Source organism: Ursus arctos, unplaced genomic scaffold, assembly GCF_023065955.2.
Source record: "Ursus arctos isolate Adak ecotype North America unplaced genomic scaffold, UrsArc2.0 scaffold_22, whole genome shotgun sequence".
NCBI lineage: Eukaryota > Metazoa > Chordata > Mammalia > Carnivora > Ursidae > Ursus > Ursus arctos.
The window spans coordinates 55,374,506-55,399,397 of NW_026622897.1; the positions used below are offsets into that span (position 1 = coordinate 55,374,506).

Sequence of the window (24,892 nt, forward strand, 5' to 3'; positions counted from 1 at the left end):
AGTTTGTTTCCCAGAGTCCATAGTCTCTCATGGTTCGTTCCTCCTTCTGTTTACCCCCCCTTCATTCTTCCCTTCCTTCTCCTACCGATCTTCCTGCTATTTCTTATGTTCCATAAATGAGTGGAACCATATGATAATTGTCTTTCTCTGCTTGACTTATTTCTCTTAGCATAATCTCCTCCAGTCCCGTCCATGCTGCTGCAAATGTTGGGTCATCGTTCTTTCTGATGGCCGAGTAATATTCCATTGTACATATGGACCACATCTTCTTAATCCAGTCTTCAGATGGTGTTCTGAGCACTTTACATGCATTAACACAGCCATGTGAGCCAGATGCTCTTATTATCCGTGGTAATTATGAGATTGTAAAATGATGATGTTCTAATTTCATTCTTCCTTTTACATTTATTAGTTGTCATTCTACAGTAGGGAAGAGCTTTCCTTTCATCCCATTAACTTACCTATTTTCAGTATGGAATTATGGAATCTTTTTTAACTCAATGGGTTATAATCCATTACTATCATTATTCATGTCGATTGTCCCAGATTTTAAAGCCAGTGTTCTTAACCTCTATACCATACTACCTCTCTAGCAGATATTTTTTCTCACTGCCTTCTGTGTTGGTTTGCTTATCTATAACGGCCTTTTTGTACCATCTTGGCTTTTCATCTTCTGGGAAACAGGAAGACCAATGCCAGTTTTATCCCAATTACGTGTAAACTAAGAGCAAATCCGTCTCCAAGTGAGAACCTGACAGACTCTACTGTGGATTCAGTATCTGAGTTTTAGACATGGATTTTAGCCGCTTAGAGATCCTTCTCATTTCTCCCTAGGGTTGTAATCGATACACTGGGTAGATTACCTCTGAAAAGTAATTCTTTAAGGTCCTTTTAGGTAAGGTGAATAGATACCTGAGATTCAACCTGACCATGTTAGATCACTTGTAGGAGAACCTCAGCTCCACGGGAGATGGATTCTGGCTCTTTAACTTACCTGTGAGGACTGTGTGACTGTGTACATGGGAGTTATTAAAATTCATCCATCCCGTCAGCAAATAATTGAGCCAGGTTCTATGCCTATTGGAAGGTAATGAAATTCAAGCCAGTTGGTACAGGGAAAACCATCAACACTGCTGATTACAGATACTGAAAAACTAACAAAGAAGAGAAAAACTAAAATTATAGTTTGACTTCTTAATAGTTATGATAGAGTAAATTTTTTTTTTTTAAGATTTTATTTATCCATCTGACAAAGAGAGAGACAGCCAGCAAGAGAGGGAACACAAGCAGGGGGAGTGGGAGAGGAAGAAGCAGGCTCCCAGCGGAGGAGCCTGATGTGGAGCTCGACCCCAGATCGCCGGGATCATGCCCTGAGCCAAAGGCAGACGCTTAACAACTGAGCCACCCAGGTGCCCCTAGAGTAATTTTTTGAAATGCTTACCATTATGCCTTCAAAAGCATTAACAGTTCTAAAGGCCAGTAAGCAAAAGATTCACAAACTAAGAGAAAAATGGTCAAAGGACATTATGAAAATAGACAGTCAGCTGTTGTGATTCATGAAAAAAAACACAACTGACTACTAAACACATATATTTTTTAAGTCCAGCCTCATTAGTAATCCAAGAAATGCAAGTGGAGATGGCAGTGTGATTCCATTTCTGCTTATCAGACTGACCCGTGATAAAGAAAAATAAACACCCTATTTTTGTGAAAGGAAGGCACAACAGTTACTCTCATCCTTCTTCCTTTGCTAGTTTAAAAAAAAAATTGGTACAATCTTTCTGAAATTCAGTTCGATAATATTTATCAAAACCCTTAAAAAGGCTTACACTTGGGGGAGCCTGGGTGGGTCAGTCGGTTAAGCGTCTGCCTACGGCTCAGATCATGATCTCGGTGTCCAGCTCCCTGCTTAGCGAGGAGTCTGTTTCTCCTTCCCCTCTGCCCCTCCCCGCAGTTTCAAATAAATTTCAAATAAATTTTAAAAATCTTAAAAAAAAAAAAAAGAAGCTTACACTTTTTTTTTTTTAAAGATTTTATTTATTTATTCAACAGAGATAGAGACAGCCAGCGAGAGAAGGAACACAAGCAGGGGGAGTGGGAGAGGAAGAAGCAGGCTCATAGCAGAGGAGCCTGATGTGGGGCTCGATCCCATAACGCTGGGATCACGCCCTGAGCCGAAGGCAGATGCTTAACCGCTGTGCCACCCAGGCGCCCCAGAGGCTTACATTTTTGACCTAGAACTTCATCTCCTAGGAATTTAGCCAAAGGAAATAATCAGACATGTGTTACTGAAATATTAAAAATAATCTAATGTTTTACAATAGGAGATTGGCTAAGTAAAGTATACTATAGGAGAACGCTGTGCAGCCGTTAACAACAATGTGGTAAACAGATACCTAAAACATGGAAATGGGGCTCCTGGCTGGCTCAGTCGGTTAAGCATCCGACTCTTGGTTTTGGCTCAGGTCATGATCTCAGGGTCGTGAGATCCAGCCCTGCATTGCTCAGTGTGGAGTCTGCTTGAGACTTCTCTCACTTTCCCTCTCCCTCGCCCTTTGCCCCTCTCCCCACTTGCATGTTTGTGTTCATGTGCTTGCTCTCTCTCATAAATAAAATCTTTATTAAAAAGTGGAAATGTGTATGTTTGTGGGTGTTCAGAGAGAATTTATATATGATCTATTTTTGTAAATAAAAACATACATACATTGAAAAAACTGGAAGGATGTTACATATTCTAAAACCATTTTCTTCTTTTTAATTATTTATAGTTTCTGAATTTTTTATAGTGAGCAAGGCTTTTTTTTTTTTTTTTTCTCTCCTAAAGGAAAAAAGAAAGCATTAGTAGGAGCATGCGTTAATAGAAGGGAAGTGAACGTATATATGGAGCACTTCCTGGGTCAAGCACTCTATGTTCGGTGGTTTTTAAATTTACCTAATTTAATCTCATAACAAGTCTGTACATGCTCCTGCCTCTGGTTCTACTCCCTCCAGTCCATTCTCACACAGCCAGTGGAGTGATTCTTCGAGTAGCAAAGGTTTGGAAGGAAATACACCAAACTATAAATAGTGGTTACTCTTGGAATCTAGATTGAGGAAATGGATGTAAGGGAAGACTTACATCTGTATATTTTGAAGTGGGGAGGAAAAGCATATGTCGTCACTTCCTCTTTAAGCCCTTCAGTAGCGTACGTCCTCTCCCACAGCTCTTCCCCTTACACTCTCAGTTCCAATGCTACTTTCTTCAGGTGAAGCCCTGTGCTCTTTTGCCTCCAGGACTGTGAAAGCATTGAGACCTCCCACTTCACCATCCAGGTCTGGCTATGCAGCCTTCCAACTCTTAAGTTCCTTAAATTCCACATCCTCTGGGAGGCCTTTCCTGATCCCCGTCCTTGGTTCCCCACTGTATGTGATACTTCTTCTTTTTTTTTTAAGATGTATTTATTTACATGACAGAGCTCACACACAAGCAGGTGGAGCGGCAGGGAGAGGGAGAGGGAAGAGCAGGCTCTCCGATGAGCAGAGAGCCCGACCCAGGGCTTGCGGGGCTCAATCCCAGGACCCTGGGATCATGACCTGAGCTGAAGGCAGACGCTTAGCCAACTGAGCCACCTAGGCGCCCCAGTACTTCCTCCATCATAGCCTTTACCACACACTGCTATAATTTCATGCTGAATTCTTGATATTCCCAGAAGAGCATAAGCTCCATGAGGGTGTAGACCCTAACACCTAGAACAGTGACTATGACACAGTAAGTGTTTGATAAGTAATTGTTGAATAAATACTTTGTATTTTGTAGTTGCGGAAACCTCGCCTTGGGGAGGTGTTCGATAACTTGACCAGAGTAGTCCGTTTCAGAGCTTTCCTTGTCTTTTACACTGGCAGAGTTTACGTTCTTTCCCCTGTACCACTCTCACACAAGCAGAAGCAGCTCCGATCCCAAACATGCTTCAGAATCTGAGTCTCTACTTCCTCGGCCTTTCCAGCTTTTGACACTTGTGTCTTTCTGATTTCTTCCAGTGTGGTGCGGATCCTGCTTGCTGCTGGTGCTGACCCAAACCTTGGGGATGATTTCAGCAGTGTTTATAAGACTGCCAAGGAGCAGGGGATCCATTCTTTGGAAGGTAAGCACAGACTCCCCTGCTGTTCTGAGCACTCTCCTCCCTTTGGCTTCTCGGCAGCCTTGCTCTGTGCCAGCTCTACCAGCAACTCAGAGTGAGAGCCTTCAAGTCCCTCATCCTCCGGGAACTCATGGATAACCCAGAAAACTTGGAACAGGTGCCCTTCACAGTCCCTTCTGGCTGTATCATTTATGTCCCTTCAGCAGTCTTGGGGAATAAGATAGAGGCCTGACTTCATGACCAGAGCAGGGAGTGGGGGATCCCTTTCACCTGACGTTCTCCTGAAAGCACCTCAGTCCATAGAGCCTCAGGTGAGTGGGTAATGGAGCAGGTTTCCATAAAATAATTGAGGCAACTGCATGGAATGTGGCTTTGTTCCTCTTCTACTTCCCGCAGACTTACCCTATCCCATCCCTGTCCCAGAACTAGAAAGCAGCCTCACTGGTTTCCTCTGCCTCAGAAGTCCCTCAATACCACTCTGAATCCTGCTTTCCCCTGCCTCCGTATGCAAAATGCAGTCCTGTCTCTGGGACTGGCCCCTCAATTTACCATTAAGACCCAGGACAAATAGTGGACCTTCTCTGTGCCTTGATGTCTATACTTATAAAATGGGGTGGTCATCAGTGCCTCCTGAGGGTGTTAATGTGGGTTGTTTGGACTTCAGAAGAAAGAGGCGGTGTGCACCTGTATCAGGGTTCAGTCACATGTCTGTTGGAGGGTGCTCAGGCAAGTCAGTCTTTGTTACTTCTGGTGAGTGCTTCTTCAAAACTGAGGTGTAGAAGAGGATAAGTTGCTTTGGCTACAAACAGCAATGAATATTTACTTTACTTTCGAGTTTTTGCTTGTTCATACTGGCCCCCCTGTCTGTGTCACTCACGGAGGTTGAGATACCCCTGTTTCCAGCAGTAGGACAGCTGAGAAGTACTGCTGTAGGGTTAGCAGTGATGCCAGGGGGACAGACAGCCATGCCGACTGCCTGAAGGTCAGAACATTGACTGAAGGGATGTTCAGTGAGGCGAGCAGTGCACTTGGTCCTCAGAGCTTTCAGTGAGGCTGCCAGACTGACGTAGCTGTGGTAGTCCAGAGCAGAGGTGTCGTTGCTGCCCCAGCGAGGTTTCTCAGATCAGCAGCATGAGAGCAATGTCAAGAGCATCAGAACACTGCTGCCAGGAGAAGTGTGGAGTTGCCCTCCACCCCCCCCCCCCCCCCCCGCCTCTGTACCTCTCTAAACCTGCTCCTCTGTCAAGCTTCACTTCTGTGGCTGGATCCTCCACGAAGCCTTTCCTGTCCTTGGCAATAATTGCAGCCTGCCCTCAGCTGCTCTTTTGAATGTTCTCTAAATCTTGGCCTTTTATATGGTTATTTGAACTCTCATCTGCCCGTATGTCTTTCCTCTCCTCCTCTGCTGACAGTTCCATGTGCGGGCCATGACCTATGCCTCCTTGGATTCCCCACTGAGCTGGAGGAATTATGTTCACTTTATGTTTCGGAGGAGAATTTCACGAGTACCGAACTTGCCCTGTATTTGCAGCCTGTTATGTGGAGACTCATCTTGTGGGCTGTCCTCTCCTCACTCAAACACAGCATTGCTGTCCTCAGCTGGGTCGTCTGTACAGGTGCTCTCACCGAAAAGCGAAGAGGAGCATTTGCTGAGGGGGCAGAGCCAGGTGGAAGGGAAGGGATTATTTGAGTGCCTTATCATCTGCTCTCAGGATCCCAGCAGGGCTCAGGCATTATTTTTGATTTCACAGAATCCCAAAGCTGTGAAGCCGTGTAGGCCAACCTTTGCTGTCACACCAGTCCCTACCCCCTGCATTTAAATTTCTATCTTTGTTCTCTCCAGATTGATGCTTATATTCAACATTCTAGATCAGTGGTCAGCAAACTTTTCTGGAAAAAGCTGCATAGTGGCTTTTAAGCTTCGTGGGCCAGTTGGTCTGAGTTTTAAGTACTCATCTTGGCCACTATAGTGCAGAAGCAGCCTCAGACAACACACAAACAAATGTGTGTGGATATGAACCAGTAAAACTTTATTTACAAAAGTAGGCAGCAGGCTGGATTTGGCCCGTAGGCTGTATTTGCTGACCCTGTTGTAGGTATTTTCTTTCTTCTTTCTTCCTTCTTTCCTTCCTTTCTTTTCTTTTCTTTCTGTCAGTATTCCTCTGAACTTGTTTTTAACTCTTTACACTAGCCAGCCTACATTCTAGGTAGGTAGGTAGGTAGACAACAAAAATATTGGAAAAGGCTATTATATTCTTTATGAAATAAGATGAAAATATTAAATATCTCTTCTTATTTTGTGTGATCTACAAATTTAGTGAATAGGCTTTCTGTGGATTCATATATTTACTGGTGACATTCCTACCTAAATTTAGATTTCTTGCTAAAATAAAAATGTATTTAGCATCTGTCGTATTTTTTTACCCAAGAACCCTTTCCCCAAAAGATACTAAGTTCTTCTGGCATGGTCTTATCTTGTCCTCAGGGAGCCCATACTGATACCCAGTAATTACCTAAGTGTTTAAGAACCTTTAAAAAAAAAATACATTCTAGAATTTTGTCAGAATCATTGATGAACTCACTTTTCTGTACCTTGCAGGATGTTCTTGTCTCTGCATCTTTTTGTTGTTGTTGTTATTGTGGTTTTGGTTTTTTTGTTTGTTTGTTTGTTAAATTCCAGACTGCACTGCCTGCCACAGTGTCCTGCGGCTTATCCAGTTTTCCCTGGTGTATCAGTTTGGATGTGCTCTGCCCTCCAACTTCATGTGCTCTAGGCCCTGAAAAGTGACAGTCCTCTAGAATCATCCCAGGGCTCTCCTCCGTCCTTACCAAGCCTATAGCTCCTTCTTAACCAGATTTTTTTCTTTCTTTCTTCTTTTTTTTTTCTTATTTAAAGATACCTTGTTCTTTCATCCATTCAACCAATAACTGTTGCCTACTGTATCTAGTTCTGGGTCATTCTCATTGGTGAAGTAGACAAGAACAAAAGAATCTTGTGGTTCTCTTTCCTTTGGATTGGATAGACTTTTTCACAGGAGGTTACCTGATTTACAGGATATGTGAGGAGGGTAAAAAAGAACAAGAGGCTAGCCCTTTGCCCAGAGTGTGTCTAGGCAAATTCAAAGGAAAGTCACGGGCTCAGTTGGACAGTTCTTCACTATTGGAGCAGAGTCCGTGCCGGGTCCATCAAATTTACTAAATTTCTGATAGATATTTCTGTGGACCTTGTACTGTGCTCAGTACCAAAAGGAGGTGGTGAGTTGTCATTTGTGACCTTGGCAGGCCCTCCCTAAACCCCAGTAATATATCCCTTTTCTACTTTATCAGTATTGTGAACATTTAGAGATAAAGTGTAGGATGTGTGAATTGTAAAGTGCTCTCCAGGTGTAATTGCTTATTAGTTTTATTTCTTTATAATCCAGCATGTATTTACCGAGTGTCAGGCACTCTGCCAGATGCTGAGAATGTAGAAATGAATATACATGGTCTAGCCCCTCAACAGTGTTCCCAGTCAAGTGAGAAGACAGACCTGTGAATAAGGCCCCACAGTGCGGAGTGATAATGCAAGGGTAGGTGTACAAAGAGTGGAGATCGCACTGACGGCAGGCTGCTGTCTGGAAAGTGTCACAGTGTAAGTGACTTTGAACTGGGTCTTAAGGATGAGTGGGAGTCTGCCAGGCAGACTTAGAGGGATAGACCTTCCAGGGCAGAAGGAACAACACATGCAGAGACATGGGGTGGGTAGATGACAGCAAGTGGACTCATCTGCCATGGTGCTGAGGAGAGTAGCAAGAAGTGAGACTAGAGAGCGAAGCAGGGTCCGCATGAGAAGGACATTGTAAGACAGTTCTAGGGTGCTCACACTGTTTTCTGAAGGTCATTAAAGGATTTTAAGTAAGGGGATGCTTGGTTTACATTTGCATTTTAGATGGATCATTCTGACGGGGTGAAGGATGAAATTGCAGGGGGAAATTAGCAGTGGCTCTTGACCTTTAGGGGACGAGGGCCCCCTTTGAGAATTGGGTGGGAAGCTCTGCCCCTCTCCCCCAAAATGCACTTACAATTTCTGGGGATTCCTAAAAGTGATCTTTGGGAATGGAGAAAGTAGATGTTAAAAAAAATATTAGGTTGAGTTCTAAGCAGACCGTGGGAGTTGATGGAGAAGGAGGTATCCATGGTGACATCCTGATTTCTGATTTGGGTGAACAGTTGGATGTCCGGGTCTGGAGTTCAAAGGAGAAGTCTGGCAGAAGATAGGGATTTAGGAGTCACCAGTGTTTGCTTGGTAGTGACTACAGTGGGTGTGACTGAAATTGTCTAAGGAAAAGAGTGAAGGTAAGAGGAAAGGGGACAAGCTCCTCACTCAGGGTACAGCATCTAAGGTTTGAGGAGGAAAGAGGATCCACACAAGGGTACCAAAGGTATCAGAGAAGTTGCCTTGTTTTCTCTCAGAGAGGTTCTGTCTGTTCTACCTGCTCAGAACAGGCACGGTCTAGAAAGGAAAGAAACTTCTGTGACCTCCTTTCTGAGACTTTGTCATCAGTTGCCCTGTTCCTAGCAAAACCCTTCTGTTTTACATATGGCCATTGCTCCTTAGCAAGGAGCCTGCTCAGCTGGGCACATCACAGTATTCCCCACCCTTGCCAGGGCTGGTGTTTCTGGGTAGAGGACAGGTCTGCTGGTGCAAGTGACACAGGAGTGCCTGACATAGAAACCGTGTTGGCCTGACTGTTCTGTCCATTCTCTTCAGCCCTCAAGAGTGGCATCTTCAGAGGTATAATGGTGTCCTGGAGAAAGGTCAGGTTTCAGTGGTAGGCAGTTATCTAAGCTCTATTTGTCTAAGTTCTGTAACTTACTAGTTGTGTGATCTTGAGCAAGTGACTTAAGGTTCTAGAATTTCCATTTTCTCCTCTGTACCATAGGGATAACAGTACCCATCTCACGGGGCTGTTAGGATGACTAGAGATAAGTATAGCATAGTGTGATGAAGAACTCTACTGAAGTGGGTTTTGACTCCGTGTAAAGCTGCCTTGGAGGTACTGAGCAACTCATCACTCAAGGGGCATTGACAGAGGCTGGATGTTTGCCCATCAGGGATTCCATACAGGGGATTCTTGTCCTGTGTCATTGGATAATGTGGCTTCCAAGGCCCCCGTCAGCCATGTGATTTCTAAGGTCTAGAAGCTCTATGCTCACCATCAGAGCAAGTGATGTACTTATAAGTGGGATCTGAGCTGAGCTTTGGAGGGCAGAAAGAAAGTGAGAAAAGAAAAGCTATTCTAAGCAGGGGACACAGCTTGAGCAAAGGCACATAGAGGGAACACATGTGGAGAGGGGAGCGTGGAGATCACTGCTGCTTCTCTACCAGCTCACTCCTGATCTTGACCACATTCCATTCAGTGCCTTGATGCCCATCCAAGCCCACTCCGGCAGAGTTCCACTTGTGGCTGGCGGCTGGGTGGTGGGTCCCAATCCTCAGGTGGAGGAGACTGTAAATTAATGGTAACAGTAAACAAGTTGCTCAGCCAGGGATGCCGCAGGCTGCTTGTAAGTAACTGATATAAACATTGGGTGTCTGGGGCTGTCAGAAGTGCAAGCGAGCACTCTGAGTGCCTCTCATATACACAATTAAAACAATAAAACATGGCAGAAACATGGTCAGAACAGGATATAAATCAGCTTCTCTTCTCAGCTCCAAGTGGTGGCTGAATAAAGATGAGTTGTGTAGAAGCTGGTTGGTGTAGGACCCTTCTGGGGCTAGAGGGCCTGACTTGCCAGGCTCTACCTCCCAGGGCCAACCCCAACAGTCTGGGTGGTCCCCTTCCCACAGCTCCAGGGGCTGCAGGTCCTGGCCTGCTCCAGCTGACCTCCCCATCTCTGTGTCTTCAGATGGGGGACAGGACGGTGCAAGCTGGCGCATCACAAACCAGTGGACAAGTGCCCTGGAGTTCAGGAGATGGCTAGGAGTTCCCACTGGCGGTAATGGAACTGCTCTCTATTAATATTTCTCCCCTTCCCCAGGACATGCCAGGGAGTGGTCTCATCCTGGCTCATCTATTCAGTATAAGTTAGCCACCCAGCACCTACCATGTGCCAGCCCTACCTAGGGACAGCAGAGAGAATGCATGCCCTTGGAGAGCATACATTCAGATGGAAGTAATTATGCTCCCAAGGATATAAGAATCACCTAGAGGGCTTATTAAAACATGGATTCCTGGGCCCCACCCCCAGAGATTCTGATTCAGTGGCTCTGGAGTGGGAACTGAGATTTTGCATTTCTCACAGCTCTCCAGTCTTTGAGTAGCATGATGTAGACTACAGATGTTAGTTCTGGCCTCAGGCTTGAACTGGTTTTAAAAACTCACCTGGGCCTTCTCCCTGGAAGAGACCTTATTTTGCCACTTTAAGCTTCACTCCTAGCAAGGCTGTGTGCTTATGCCATAATATTACTGGTAGTACAGAACACGTAATAGCTATGACACCTGCAGCAATTTTCCGCACCTCTCAGAGGCTCCGTCTCCTTGTCTATAAAATGAAGGTTATCAGTTTGTTTCCCAGAGCTAATGGAACATAATTAATAAATATATATATAAAGGTTATCAGAAGAGTTAGAGACAGCATATTTGTCCCTAACCTAAAACCTAGAATATAAAAGGAATTCCACTAATGTAAATTTCTGTTTTTCTGTCATCATCATCATTATCCTCCTCATACTCTTGTGGAACTTTATTCAGACTCTTTGACATGGCCTTCCGCATGCTTTTCAGTGGTAGCAGACTGTTGTCTGTAGAGAGCCAAACATTATTTAGAGTCTAAGGAGTGGCTTAGCCATCACCAAACTGTGACTTTGGGCATTTCTCTTTATTTCTCTGAGACTTGATTTTCTCATCTGTAGGGTAGAATATTTCCTATACCATTGGCTTATTATAAAGATCGAATTGAAGTACTTATGAAAGCACTTGAGAAAATACAAGGCATCATGCAAATGTGTAAGGTACCAGCAAGAAAAGTAATAATAATAATAAAGATTGAAGACTTGACCAAGACAGTATTTGACAAGTGTTCAGTCAGAGCAACAGAAAACAAGGACTACCAGAGCTCAGAAGAGAATCTTTGGTTGAAGCAGTCAAGGAAATAAAATGGTATCTGAGCCCCAAAGCATAAGAAAGTTTTATGGAGGGCCTATAGGTGGGTGCAGTTGGGTGTGAAGGGGTGTGTTATATCCCAAACACTGGGAAACAGCGAAATGTGTGTCAGGCTGTGAAGTGAACTTGCTTAGTGGAAGCATCCACACAGAAGGTTTATTTTGAAGAGTATTGAACAGTAAAGATGCAGTGTTAGTGTACTAGGGCCGGATCAAGATGCTTGGACTTTGTCCTTTAGTCAGAGAGGGGCTCTGAAGGTTTTCGAGGCGAGGGCACCAGAGGCGCAGGTCGCTTCCAGGGCAGAGAAGCGGGGGAGGTGTAATGGGATGGTGATGATAAGACCACTGCAGCCGCAGATAACATGCACTGATACGGTGTGCCACAGCCACGCTGTGGTGCAGGCACTAAAGGAAACTGAGGCAGGAAGATGCAGCCAAATGGCAGCAGAACTGTCTCCTGCTCTTACACAGAACCCTGTGTGTGCCCCACATTTAGCCCAGAACCTCTGCTTGTCCAGGGTCTTGGAAGGCTTGGGAATCTGCCAGGCCAAAAGCTGTTGGGGCAAGTTATTATTTTTAATAATGTCCCTGCCTCTTCCTCATCATTGTCACGGCCTTGTCGCACCTGCAGGGCCAGTGGTTCTACATCTCATTTCTCAGTAGCGCCAGCCGCTATAGAGTCACCAGGATAGACAGTGCACTGTCAATCCATCACGCCTGTTGGCCAACTTCAAGGTGAAGTGTATCAGCCAGTTAGGTTAATTGTTTCCCTCCTTTTAGCCCTCTAAACCTATATATGTATTTATGTATGTTTGACGACGAGAGGGAGATAGACTGGTTGACATGTTTTATTAAAAAGAATAAATTTGATACATTTATAAAAATAAGGAAAAGTGGGATGGGGTGGTAAAGAAGTAGCCCTGTGATTTTTAACTGATTTACATATTTTGTGTATAAATATTTTTTCATCAAAAGTTCCAAATCAGGGATGGGTCCCACACACCACACAAAATATATTAGAGACATTTATATGGATAGCAGGAAGGGAGACAGAGGGCTGAAATTTTCCAGGCACCCAGTGATTGATGGGGGCTGAGGCTCCCCCTGACGCTTTATTGAGTTTCCGATGATTATCTCTCGCTGAGACATTTTTTACAGATGACGGTCGAGCTGTCACAATGGACCATGGGGGAAAAAAAAACAACAATAATAACACTTTAATCTTTTTACTGCACTGCTCCCTAGTATCTCAGATTCATCTTCCCTGACGCACGCAGTTCATTATTCTGCCCCTCCCTGGATGGGAAATAAAGGAAAATAAATATATACGTAGACACACTTACCCACATACATACACACACACGGACTGGATATAAAAGAGACCACCTCAGAACCAGAGAGAGACAGAATTTATTGTTCTTTTTGCAAGTGTTGAGGTTTATTAGTAGAGATGCTGGGTTGGCTTGGAATTGGCTATTAATTACAGCATTTTGTATTTGTTTTTTATTGCGAGTTTTTAACATTTTGAAGAAAAGGCAGAGGAGAGGCAAGCAGGTGTAGAGATGGGGAGCACAGAGGGACTGAGTTTGGCCAACCAAGTAGCATAACTGGCTGAAAGGCAGAGGGCAGGCTCCTCCTCTTGTTGCCAGCCCTACCTGGAGGATCTGAAGGATGGGATGCTTTGGTTGGGATGGGGGCAAAGCGGGGGCAGTAGGGAGAAGTTAAGCTCAGAGTAATGATAGGCCACCTCAGAGGGACTCTAAGTAGCTGTGACATGTTACTGCTGTGAGAGTTAGAAGAGATGGAAAGAAAGGGAGGGTCAAACAGAGTGTTGATGGGCCTACAGACCGCAGAGTAACACATTCTTAAGAGTTTGTCCCAGTCTTTGAATTTGATGGTGTGAAGGTGACACATGGGCTGTGGAAAGCTCCACCTGGGTCTGTGGTCAATGAAGGGGTCCTGGGGGCACCTGGCTGGCTCAGTCGGTGGAGCATGCAACTCTTGATCTCAGGGTTGTAAGTTCGAGCCCCACTTTGGGTGTAGAGATTACCTAAAATAAAATATTTTTTAAACAGGTGGGAGAGGAGGGAGGGCCCTGGGCCAGAGAGGATGCCACACAGTCTAGCATTACAGGCAGGGTCAACAGCCTTTCTTAAAGCTCCAACCTTCCTGTTCACTCTCCCCCTTCCCTTTCGTGGGCATGAGAGAAGATGAGTTTGGGGTCCTTAGGGGAAGGCTGCCCTAATGTGCCTTCAGTAGAGTAAGTGCTGACCCAGGCTTCCCTTTAATTCTTCAAACCTTTTCTGAGCTCCTACTAGAAGGTAATAAAGAGATAAACAGAGTTCTGTTCTTAAGGAGGAATTTTCCAGTCCATGGGCAGAGAATGTGCCATCTGTGAGGACCATTTTCAAGTGGGGTCTCGTCTTCCATCCATAGGCCAGCCTAGATGGCCATGAGTGCCTTCTCTGTGGGAAGGATAAAAAGATCTATATAAGACACAGTATCTATCCTTCAAGAACCCATTTTCTTCTTGGGGAGACAAGCTTATCATCCACTCACTAAGGAAGTATTTATTTACTGAGCACCTGCCATGTTCAAGGATATACACATGAGGCAATCTGTGAACACATAAGACTATGTGAAAGAGAATGTTAACTAATTTGATATGAACTAGATATTACTTGAATGCATAGAGGAAAGGGATATCAGTGAAAATCAGACTGCTTGAGTTATAAAGGATGGGTAACGTGTAGATAAAAAGGAATAATGAAGTCATGTAATCACATAGAGAAAAGAGTACAAGCCTTGGAGTTAAACAGAGCAGCTCCATCATTGAATATCAGTGACCTGCAACAAGCTACTTAACTCTGCAAGTCGTGGTTTCTACATTAATTAAGTAGGAATAATAATAATAAGAGCCTGCCTAGTAAGTAAGGTTCTTGGGAGGAAAACAGTTATAAAGTTCCTAGCACAGAACCTGGCACAGAGTAAGTGTTCAATAAATGGAGGCTGTTGTTTTCTTACTTCTCCAAGAGTTAGATATTTATTAATCTGAGTATTGGAGAAAGACTCTTAGTCCTGGGATAGTAGGCATCAGGGCTCACCTGTGGGTATGAAATGGGCTCCCTGCAGTGAGCCTTACATATTCTGCAGTGCTAGTGTGAGAGGTGATTCTGGCCAGAGTGAGAGTGTCGCATCAGGAAGAGGAAAGGGCACAATAATAAATGTATTACCATTACTGAGTACCTACTGCATGCCAGGCAGTGTGCTCACCTCCTTACATACATTTTTTTAATATAACAGCTTTGTTGAGATTTAATGCTCATACTATATGGTTCGGTCATTTAAAGTGTGTAAGTCGGGCCTGGGTGGCTCAGTCGGGTTGAGTGTCTGACTCTTGATTTTGGCTCAGGTCGTGATCTCAGGATCCTGGAATAGAGCCCTGCATCAGGCTCTGCGCTCAGCCCAGAGTTTGCTTGAGATTCTCTCTCTCCCTCTGCTCCTCCCCCCACTCACACTCATGTGTGCGTGCACGCACGTGTGCGCTCTCCCCCAAATAAATAAATCTGTTTTTTAAAAAGTGTATAAGTCAGTGGTTTATAGTATATTCACAAGGGTCGTTTATCCATCACCACGGTCAGTTTTAGAACATTTTCATCACTCCATAAAGAAACTCCATTGCCCATTTCCTCTCAACTCCCTCTAACTTCAGACAGCCACTGATCTACTTTGTTTCTATAGATGTGCATATTCTGGGCATTTCATATAAATGGAGTCATGCAATACATGATCTTTTGGACTGACTTCTTTCACTTAGCATGTTTTCTTTTCTTTTTTTTTTTTTTAAGATTTTATTTATTTATGTGACAGAGAGAGAGAGACAGCGAGAGAGGGAACACAAGCAGGGGAAGGTGGGAGAGGGAGAAGCAGGCTCCCAGTGGAGGAGCCTGATGTGGGGCTTGATCCCAGGACTCTGGGATCACGCCCTGAGCCGAAGGCAGACGCTTAACGACTGAGCCACCCAGGCACCCCCACTTAGCATGTTTTCAGGGTTCATTCATGTTGTAACATGTATTAGTGCTTCATTCCTTTTTCTTTTTTTTTTTTTTTTTTAAAGATTTTTTTATTTTTTTATTTATTGGACAGAGATAGAGACAGCCAGCGAGAGAGGGAACACAAGCAGGGGGAGTGGGAGAGAAGCAGGCTCACTTCGGAGGAGCCTGATGTGGGGCTCGATCCCATAACGCTGGGATCACGCCCTGAGCCGAAGGCAGACGCTTAACCACTGTGCCACCCAGGCGCCCCTTCATTCCATTTTCATAGCTGAATAATAGTTTGTTAATGAATGTACCAAATTTCATTTCTCCATTCATCAATTGAGGGATATTTGAGTTGTTTCTACATTTGGCTATTATGAATAATACGGCTGTGAATGCTTGTGTACAAGTTTTTGTGTGAATATAATGATTTCAGTTTTCTTGACTTTATACCTAACAGTAGAATTGCTTGAGTCACAGGATAACTCTCTGTTAACCTTTGAGGAACTGCTAGACTGTTTTCCAAAGACGCTGCACCATTTTACGTTCCCACCAGCCGTGTATAAGGGTCCGGTTTTTCTGCATCCTCACCAGCTCTTGTTACTGCCTGTCTTCTTTGGCCATCCTGGTGGGTAAGAAGTTGCTTCTTGTTGTGGTTTAGATTTGCGTTTTCCTGATGGCTAATGGTGTTGACCATCTTTTCATGTGCCTTTTGGCCTTACGTACATCTATCCACTCAGATCCCTGGTCTGTTTTTTAATTGGGCTTGCCATTGAGTCTTGCACAGTAGGTGAAGATATCTATTTTGCAGATGAGGAAACAGATTCTCAGAGATGTTAAGTATTTTGATCCAAGTCGCACAGTGACTTTTGCTCCCCAGTCTCACTGACTCCGATCTCTGTTCTTTCTAATGCACAGTGCTGCCTCCTGAGGATTCATAGTAGGATCACTGGAGTCGTCTTATGGGGGTTTTGACAGCAGGAAAGGAGGAGTTGAAAGTCTATTTGGAGACATTAACTAGGACTAGGTAGGAAAAGCCTCTGAAAGTCAAAGAGAGGAATGTGGATATATTTTACAGCTCCAGGACTGGAAAAATGGCTGTTTCCTAGGGGCTGGCCATTTCCTGTGCCCCCGACTATTACCGCATCATCTTTGATTTTCACAGCAACCCAGTTCATAGATATTAATGTTTCCATTTTACCAGTGATGAATTTGAGGCCCGGAGGGGTGAAGTAATTTTCCAGAGTCATCAGGATTAGGATTTGGTTCTCTCCAACTCAAAATTCTGAACTCTTTCCTGACAGAGATATTTTATAAAAGATAGATTTTTTTTTCAGTGTTATTTGCAGCATTTACAAGCTCTTGAGGCCATGGCCCAGCCCGTGGAAAGTACTTAATTAATAGTTGGTAGGTGAATGAGGAGATAGACAGGAGTGTATGGTGTAGAAGGACCCTAATTCCAACTGGGATTCTGGCGGGCAGAAGGATGCATAAGTGAGATATTGGAGGTCTCATCCCAAGGCTTAGTGTCCTGGGGGCTTTGCTCTAAGTTTCTAAACATGAGGCTTGGGAAGAATGTTCTGATGCCCAGACATCCTTAGCTTCCTGGGAGCAGGATGTGGCAGTGGAGGTAGGATGGGTTTGACTAGCCTTGCATCTTTCTTGTGTTCATCATGAGAACGTTAGAGTGGGAAGGACGCTCAGAGACTGTCTAGTTTGGTGCTTCTTCGGTACATTCCCGGGCCCTGCCTACTGAACATTGCAGAGATGGGGGCCCCAAAATCAACAATTTTTACAAGTTACCCAGGTGATTTTGTTCCCACTAAAGTTTAAGAACCATTCATGTAGAAAAACTTTTCAACTTGAAAAGTAGGGAGCCTGGGGCACAGAGGGATTGAAATGCATAGTGAATGAGTCATTTTTGAATCCAGTTCTCTCATCTCCTGATCTTTTGTTTTTGCTCTTTGCCATGTTGCTTAATTCCTTAACAAAAAACCATTGTGTGCCCATAGCTTTCAGGACAGAATCCAAACCCCCGTCAGAGTCAGTCCTCTGCCTCCCTGGGCGACCTCCTCTCTGCCCACAGCATCCTAGGCTCACTGAGAGACTCAGTTTCTTGAATGGACAGGTAGTGGACAGTCTTCACCCCCTGGCCTTTGCAGACACCACTTTCTTTCCTTAGAATGCCCTTCTTCCCCTCTCCACCTGGCAAGATCCCCCTCATCCTCAAGGCAGTTCTTCTGGGTGATTCCTGTCAAAGTCACATGATGTGCGTCCCATCTTTGGTGCCTTCAGACTGTGTGCATGTGTGACTCTCATCACACTTACTGTTCTGAGCTGCTCAGTGGTGGTGTGTTCATGAGCAGGCAGGTGGGTAAAGGTTCTCATGTGGGGCGCCTGGGTGGCTTAATCGTTAAATGTCTGCCTTCGGCTCAGGGTGTGATCTCGGTGTTCTGGGATCGAGCCCCACATCGGACTCCACCGCTGGGAGCCTGCCTCTTCCTCTCCCACTCCCTCTGCTTGTATTCCCTCTCTCGCTGGCTGTCTCTCTCTATCAAATAAATAAATAAATAAATAAAATATTTTTTTAAAAAAAGAAAAAAAACAGTTCTCATGTGTTCATCGCTGAAGCTGCAGAAAATACGGACGTGGTGCTCTATGAAATACATACAGAAAATGTTATGAACTAGTTACTGTCATCCATGAGGAGCCTAGGACCTAATTGGGAAGTCAGAGGGAAATTTTAATGCAAGAAAGTATTACAAAAGATGTTGTTGGACAATAAAGATTTAACTGGTAAATGGGTACACATAATCAACACAACAATCATCCAGGACAGAGCTGGGGGGAAGGGACTTCCTGGAAGAGGAGGCTTGGACGAGGCTGTAAAGAACAGGCAGGATTTGGAGAGGAAAGAGGGTTTTCCAGGCTGTGGAAGGAAATGAAGGGCCTTGGTCTCCTGGTGACCCTTCACAAGGAGTCTCCCTCTTGCCCTGTCCTCTGCCTAAAGACAAACACAGGAAGCAGAGCTGACAGCGCCCACAGAGGCTGAGGGGGCAGCCTGTCCATGCTGGCAGTAGGGTGGCTGTCTTAGGTTGTAGTAAGGATTTAAAGAGGTAGTAGATACGGCATATCTTGAGGGGGAGGAAGCAAAGAGCCCAGAGGCTTCTTCCCAAGACTCTTGATAAAAATTTAACCCAGATCCTGAGCTTCAAGCTAGATTGGCCAGCCCTGGTTTATGTGAGGCTTGAGCCTGTGGGCACTGACAGAAGCTGGGCATGGAAAAGTATAGAGAGAGCCAGGCAGGCTCCAGATCTGGTTCCAGTCCACCACCGATTAGCAGTTCAGGTTGGGCAGGCCACCCAGCCTCTTTACCTCTGTCTGTTGATTAGCAAGAATGGTATCTGTCTTAAGTTGTCACAGGGTGAGGAAACAATTGCATTAAAGTGCTCTCTAAACCATAAAATGCCGCACAAATGTAAGGGGTTATTCTCACACTTGTCAGAGTAGTCGTAGAGATTCTCTCACAGAGACATACACACATCTGTAAAGGCAGAGACACTGCTAGACCTTCCGTGACATCAGATGGTACAAGTTCCTGGGAGTGGCACTCGTAACTAGGGTTGTCTTTCCTCTGTACAAGGCAGCAGTGATAAAGCTTTTGTTATCCAGAGACCACCCATCTTGCCTCGTATACCTTTATTCAAAGTCTCCCCCAGTACGCTTTGCAAATGAGGACAAGTGCCATGTCTGATTCATGTCTGTGTCTGCAGTGCTTAACCCGAGAGAGAGAGTGGCATTAGTAAATGTTTGTGGTGATGTTTTAAAAAAACCTATTAGGGGTACCAGGGTGGCTCAGTTGGTTAAGTATCTGCCTTTGGCTCAGGTCATGATCACCGGGTTCCGGGATCAAGCCCTGCATCGGGCCCCTGCTCAGAGGGGAGCCTGCTTCTCCCTCTGCCTGCCTCACCCCCTGCTTGTGTTCTCTCTCTCTCTGTCTGTCAAATAAATAAATAAAATCTTAAAAAAAAACCTATTATCAAAAAAATAAACCTATTATCAGATTTGATTCTCATAATATTTAAATACTTCATATTTCTCAAATTATTTCTTATCATACCCATTTTAAAGGTAGAAGAACTTAGTAAGTGGCAAAGCTTAGATTCAGGACTGTAAGACCCCTTTACCTTAAATCACTGTTTCTCATTGTGGGAGGTGGTCACCTTTTTTTGCAGTTTCAGTGGTGCTGGCAAGTGGCCAGGGCTGCGTGACAGGCTTCAGGGACTACTGTCACCTCTGCTGACTCCTTGGCACTGCTGAGTCCAGGGAATCCTGCAGAGAGCACATCAGGCACATGCTTGTGACAGCATCCAGGCATAGACTTCGCAACATCAAAAAGCAGAGGTGGGAGCAGAAGGATGACCGTGCGGTGCGTTGTCATTCTCCCTGTGGTCAGAGGGGCAAAGAGACATGAATGTCTGGCTTAGAGGAGAAGCAGGAGCCCGAGCTCATGCTGGAGACAGGCTGTGCTGGAGACAGGCTGGTAAATGACTTCGTTGGGAAAGGGTCAGTTCACTGGCCAAGGATCGGCTGTAAACACGGGGCCTTAAAAGACCATCTTGGTGGGCAGCTGGTGAGCCAGTCTTGGATGAGTCACTTTAGCTTCGGAGGACTTACTTACTTTTCCTCAGTGAGAGTGGGTAAATATGTGACAGCGCGTGCTGCACCTCTCCCCACACCTCCTTTCTGCCTTTAGCTACTTTTTTTAGATAAAGAATAGTATGACCTCGAATGATCTGGGGGCTCCAGCAAGATCTTCTGGGACAGGATTCTCAAACTGGGTGATGTGAGGAAAAGAGCTTACTGCTAAGAGCACAGAATGGGCCTAGCTGACCTGGACTGGGTCCTAGCTCCCACACTAACTGATTATAGCACCCTCCTCAACTTCAGTTTTCTCAGTTATAACGTGACAATAACTTCTACATCACAGGGTTATTCTAAAATAAATAAGGAAAGGAAAATGCTCTTTTACAGGTGATTGTAATGCACTACTCAGTTCCAAAGAGCATTCTGGGGAACAGTGGTACTGTAGGATTTTAACAAGGACCAGGTAGAAAGAGGCTGTCAAACAGGAAACTGCTGACTAACACCAAATTAAACAGCTGGTTCTTTTTTTTTTTTTTAAAGATTTTATTTATTTATTTGACAGAGATAGAGACAGCCAGCGAGAGAGGGAACACAAGCAGGGGGAGTGGGAGAGGAAGAAGCAGGCTCATAGCAGAGGAGCCTGATGTGGGGCTCGATCCCGTAATGCCGGGATCACGCCCTGAGCCGAAGGCAGCCGCTTAACCGCTGTGCCACCCAGGCGCCCCTAAACAGCTGGTTCTTACTCAGCACTCTACCTTTCAGAAGGGAAAAGTGTATGCAGGATTCCCCAAATGGAACCACTTTTCACAGAGAGAATGCACTTTTGGAAGCGTAAGACCAGACATGAAGGATAATAGCTGAAATTTACCGAGAGGTACTGTATGCCAGGCACTGTTCCAAGCCCCTTTACTCATAGTGTCTTGTTTAATCCTTACAACATCCCATGAGAGGCTACTGTTATCTCCATTTACCGATAAAGAAGTTTGGCACAGAGAGGTTAGGTAATTTACCCAAGATTACACAGTCAGTAAATTCAGACCTGGGATCCAAACACCACTGAGCTCACTTATTTAACAGCCACACTCTAAAACAAGGTAATACTAGGACCTTATTTATGTATTATATATTCGTTAGCTAATTCAACAAGTATTTGTAAAGCCCATACTTTTGTCCAGACACTGTACTGAACACTGCGGGTACCACTCTAAAGACAGTCACACTTACCGTCCTCAATGAGCATTTGGTCTAGTAGGGAATATAGTCAAGTAAACAGTAAATACTGTAATTGGGAGATGCCTGAGGTGCTACGGGAGCTCTTGGGAGGAGTGACTGCCTCAAATTTAGGAAGAATCACTGCAGGAAGTGATTTCTAATTGGAGCCTAGAATAAATTGAGTTAGTCAACTGAAGGCATGGGAAAGGGGAAGACGTTCCAGGCAGTGGAATAGTATTTGCAAAACCTCAGAGGCAAGAAAGCACATTAGGAAGGGGATAGTGAGAGATGAGACCTCAGAAGTGAGCAGGAACCCTCCTCATAGACGTTCCTTATTAGCTGGGCTGTGATGCTGGCACTCTGTTGACATTTGTCCCTGAGCCAGATAACCGCAGCCGTGTTCCCTAAGTTCATCTGCTTTTTATGGTAAGTACCCAGTGTATAGCTCTGTCATTGTGTTTACAAGAGTGTTATAATTTGTCTCTTCCTGATTCTTGCATTAGACTGTTAACTTCTTTTTTTTTTTTTTAAAGATTTTATTTATTTGACAGAGAGAGCATAAGCAGGGGGAGCGGCAGGCAGAGGGAGAGGGAGAAGCAGGCTCCCCGCTGAGCAGGGAGCCGGACGTGGGCTCAGTCCCAGGACCCTGGGATCATGACCCGAGCTGAAGGCAGACACTTAACTGACTGAGCCACCCAGGCCCCCCTATACTGTTAACTTCTTAAAGTCAAGAATCCTGTCCTGTTCATTAGTATGTCTCCAGAAGCTATCACTATGCAGTGATGCTCAGTAAATGTTGTTTGTTGAATGAATAATGTGTTTTCTTTGTAAAATGGATTATATCCTTCCTGCTTTCTTGAGCCAGCTATCACTTTTCCTCAGGTTCATCATTATATCCAGCAGTTAATGTCCTATGTGGCAGTTCAGTGGTGCCCTTAGGGGCTTTTGGGGTGCTGTATTCTGTGACTTCCTCTTTCAGCTTTTTATTGTGCTGTTCTTTTCCCTTCCTGCCTGGCCAGCACTTGATTGTAATCAATTTGCTCGATTCTGGAGCCTCCTCCCCAGCCTTCTTGTTTGTTTCTCCTAATCTGCAGTGGGCTGGAAATAAGATCATTTACCATGATTTGATAAGACTGTTTGTGACTAAGAGTTAGTAATCTCTGAGTTAGGTCCTAAAGGGCCCTCTTATGGGAAAAATGCAGATGCACATGGGACTTGTATGTTAGCTATTCAGAGGCTTCTTCCTGTTCTCACTGCTCCAGGAAAGGTCAAATAACACTCAGGGGTTGGGGGAGGTCGTCGGTCTGGAGGTCCTCTGTGTGGTGCAGGAGAGCTGATCTACCTTTGTTTGACTAACTACAGGAAAGTATTGTCTGTTCTTCAGCTACACTCTCCACCCTCTTCATTCTGGCCAAACACTTAATGCTTCCGCCTAAGCTGGCTTATCCAGAGGCTAGCTACAAACCTCAGGCCAATCTCTATTTGGGCAAGTTCCACCAAGAGTATGTTGTACCTTCATTTGAGCAGAGGAAGAAGAGGGAGTAGGAACGTAGGTTGAGACCAGAATGTCTGGGCTCTGGGCTCTGATTCCCTCATTTGCAAAATTAGAGCGACAACATGATATGATGTAAAGAAAGAGCATTTGGATTAGATCTGGATTCTAATCCTCACTCAGCCACTCACTCACTGTGTGACCTCCGTACCTCAGTTTCCTCATCTGTACAGTGGGAATTATAATACCTACTATATAAGGTGGTCAGAAGAATTAAATAGATTGTGTGGAGTGACCATGCCAGGCATAGAGTAGAAGATCAATAAGTGACATCTGCTAGTATTAGGAAGAGATGTGACAGTCTTCTCGTTAGGGGAACTTTTAAATAGGAAGTACAGTTTCCCAGTAGGGGAAGTGCATAGACTCCATTCCATGACCACTTCAAAAAGAATGATTTAGAACTGGTATGGTGTGGGGCACCTGGGTGGCTCAGTAGGTTAAGTGTCTGCCTTAGGCTCAGGTCATGATTCCAGGGTCCTGGGTTGGAGCCCTGAGTCAGGCTCCTTGCTTAGCAGGGAGCCTGCTTCTCCCTCTCCCTCTGCCTGCTGCTCCCCCTGCTTGTGCTCTCTGTGTCAAATGAATAAATAAAATCTTAAAAAACAAAATGGTACGGTACTTTCAACTACCTAGGCAAGGTTACCACTTGACTAAATTTTACCCTTTATCCAGTGGGAGATAAGAGGAGTTTACCTTTGCAGACTCTGTGCCATGGGCTGGGGGGAAAGGGGGTACAGGTAGGTAGGACCCAAATTCTGCCCTCAACAAACTCAGCTCAGGAGGGAACATAAGACAATAATTTCTACGTGAGGCAGAAAGAAACCCTATCTATGCAGGATAAACATTGTTCTATGGGGTCTCATCGCCAAGGCAGAGCCCCAGAGGTGGGGTTACCATCCAATTGATTATCCAAACTGGGACTGTCCAGGACACTAGGCATAAACCAGACCCGTCCAGGATGAACCAGGACATATGTGGCCACGCAACTCAGAGGGTCCTGTAAAAGTGGTGGAACTAGTTTGAGGTCCTTATGTATTAAATTGGAGAGAGTCATGAATAGTCACGCTAGAGTGAACTGGGGGTTTTTTGTTCTTTGACCACGTGAAATGCTTGTTCTTCTTACCTTCAAAAAAAAAAAAATGTTCACAATACATTATTAAAGGCAAAAAAAAAATTACAAAATTGCAATAAAGTAAGCTCTAATTTTGAAGGACAGATATGCCTGAGAGAGATGTATGTGCTTTGTAGGATTTGTGTGTAGGAGACACATGTACATGCACGCTTACATACACTTACATATATACATATACATATGTATGTAATACATAGAGAGAGAGAAGGAGACATATACCAAAATATTAAATGTAGTTTCTTGAGTTGCTGAGCTGTTGATGATACCTTTTCTACCTTGTACTCTTTTGTGGTTTCAAATTTTTAATGGCTTATAAAAATTAAAAAGTTCTTTACAAAACACTACTAAGTACTCACTAAATTGTAAACATCTTCAAAAGAGAGAGGTATGTTAACTGTTCTGCTAGGAACAGCCTCTTTTCTCTCACCTACCTACCATCCCCTAGCCGACCCCCAGCCTTCTCTCTTCACCTGGATAACTTCTCTTCACCCTCTGAGACTCTGATCTTTTGGGATACTCTCTTCATGCCCAAACGGAGCTGAGCTCCCCTCTGCCTTTCTGTATCATCCTGTTATAACTCTAACATAGCATTTATCTCAAATAGCATGTTACACGTCTGTTTTTGTCTGCCTCCTTCATCAGATTGAGACAGGGACCATATCTGATTCATTTCTGTGTCTCCAGATGAATCCTAACACATAACAGATGTCGGTAAACACTTGTGAACTAACTGGCCGTGTTTTACCTCCTCTTGACCTGCACAGATGGCCCAGCACATAGTAGGTGCACTATATGTTTAGTAAGCAGGTAGATGAGTGAGCGAGGAAAATAAAACACCAAGAAAAAGGTCAGATTGGTGGCTCATGGCGTTTGTTGCTAATGGGAGGGTTTATGTTGCTGTCCCCCCAGTCCTGGTCACCCGAGAGGATGACTTCAACAACCGGCTGAACAACCGTGCCAGCTTCAAGGGCTGCACAGCCCTGCACTATGCTGTCCTTGCCGATGACTACCGCACTGTCAAGGAGCTGCTTGATGGAGGTGAGTGTGTGGGTG

The 24,892-nt window shown here is 44.7% G+C and overlaps 1 protein-coding gene across 2 annotated transcripts in view; it reads left to right on the forward strand.

Annotated features, from left to right (window-relative positions):
* Positions 1-24,892, forward strand: part of CLPB (ClpB family mitochondrial disaggregase) — a 141,768-nt gene that overhangs the window by 46,260 nt on the left and 70,616 nt on the right. The window contains exons 4-6 of one of the 2 annotated variants that reach the window (XM_026518024.4): positions 4,018-4,121; positions 10,008-10,097; positions 24,749-24,877. In XM_026518024.4, coding sequence (XP_026373809.3) covers positions 4,018-4,121; positions 10,008-10,097; positions 24,749-24,877 — 323 coding nt within the window. The remainder of the gene's footprint in view (positions 1-4,017; positions 4,122-10,007; positions 10,098-24,748; positions 24,878-24,892) is intronic. The other variant, XM_026518026.4, reaches the window with a different exon arrangement.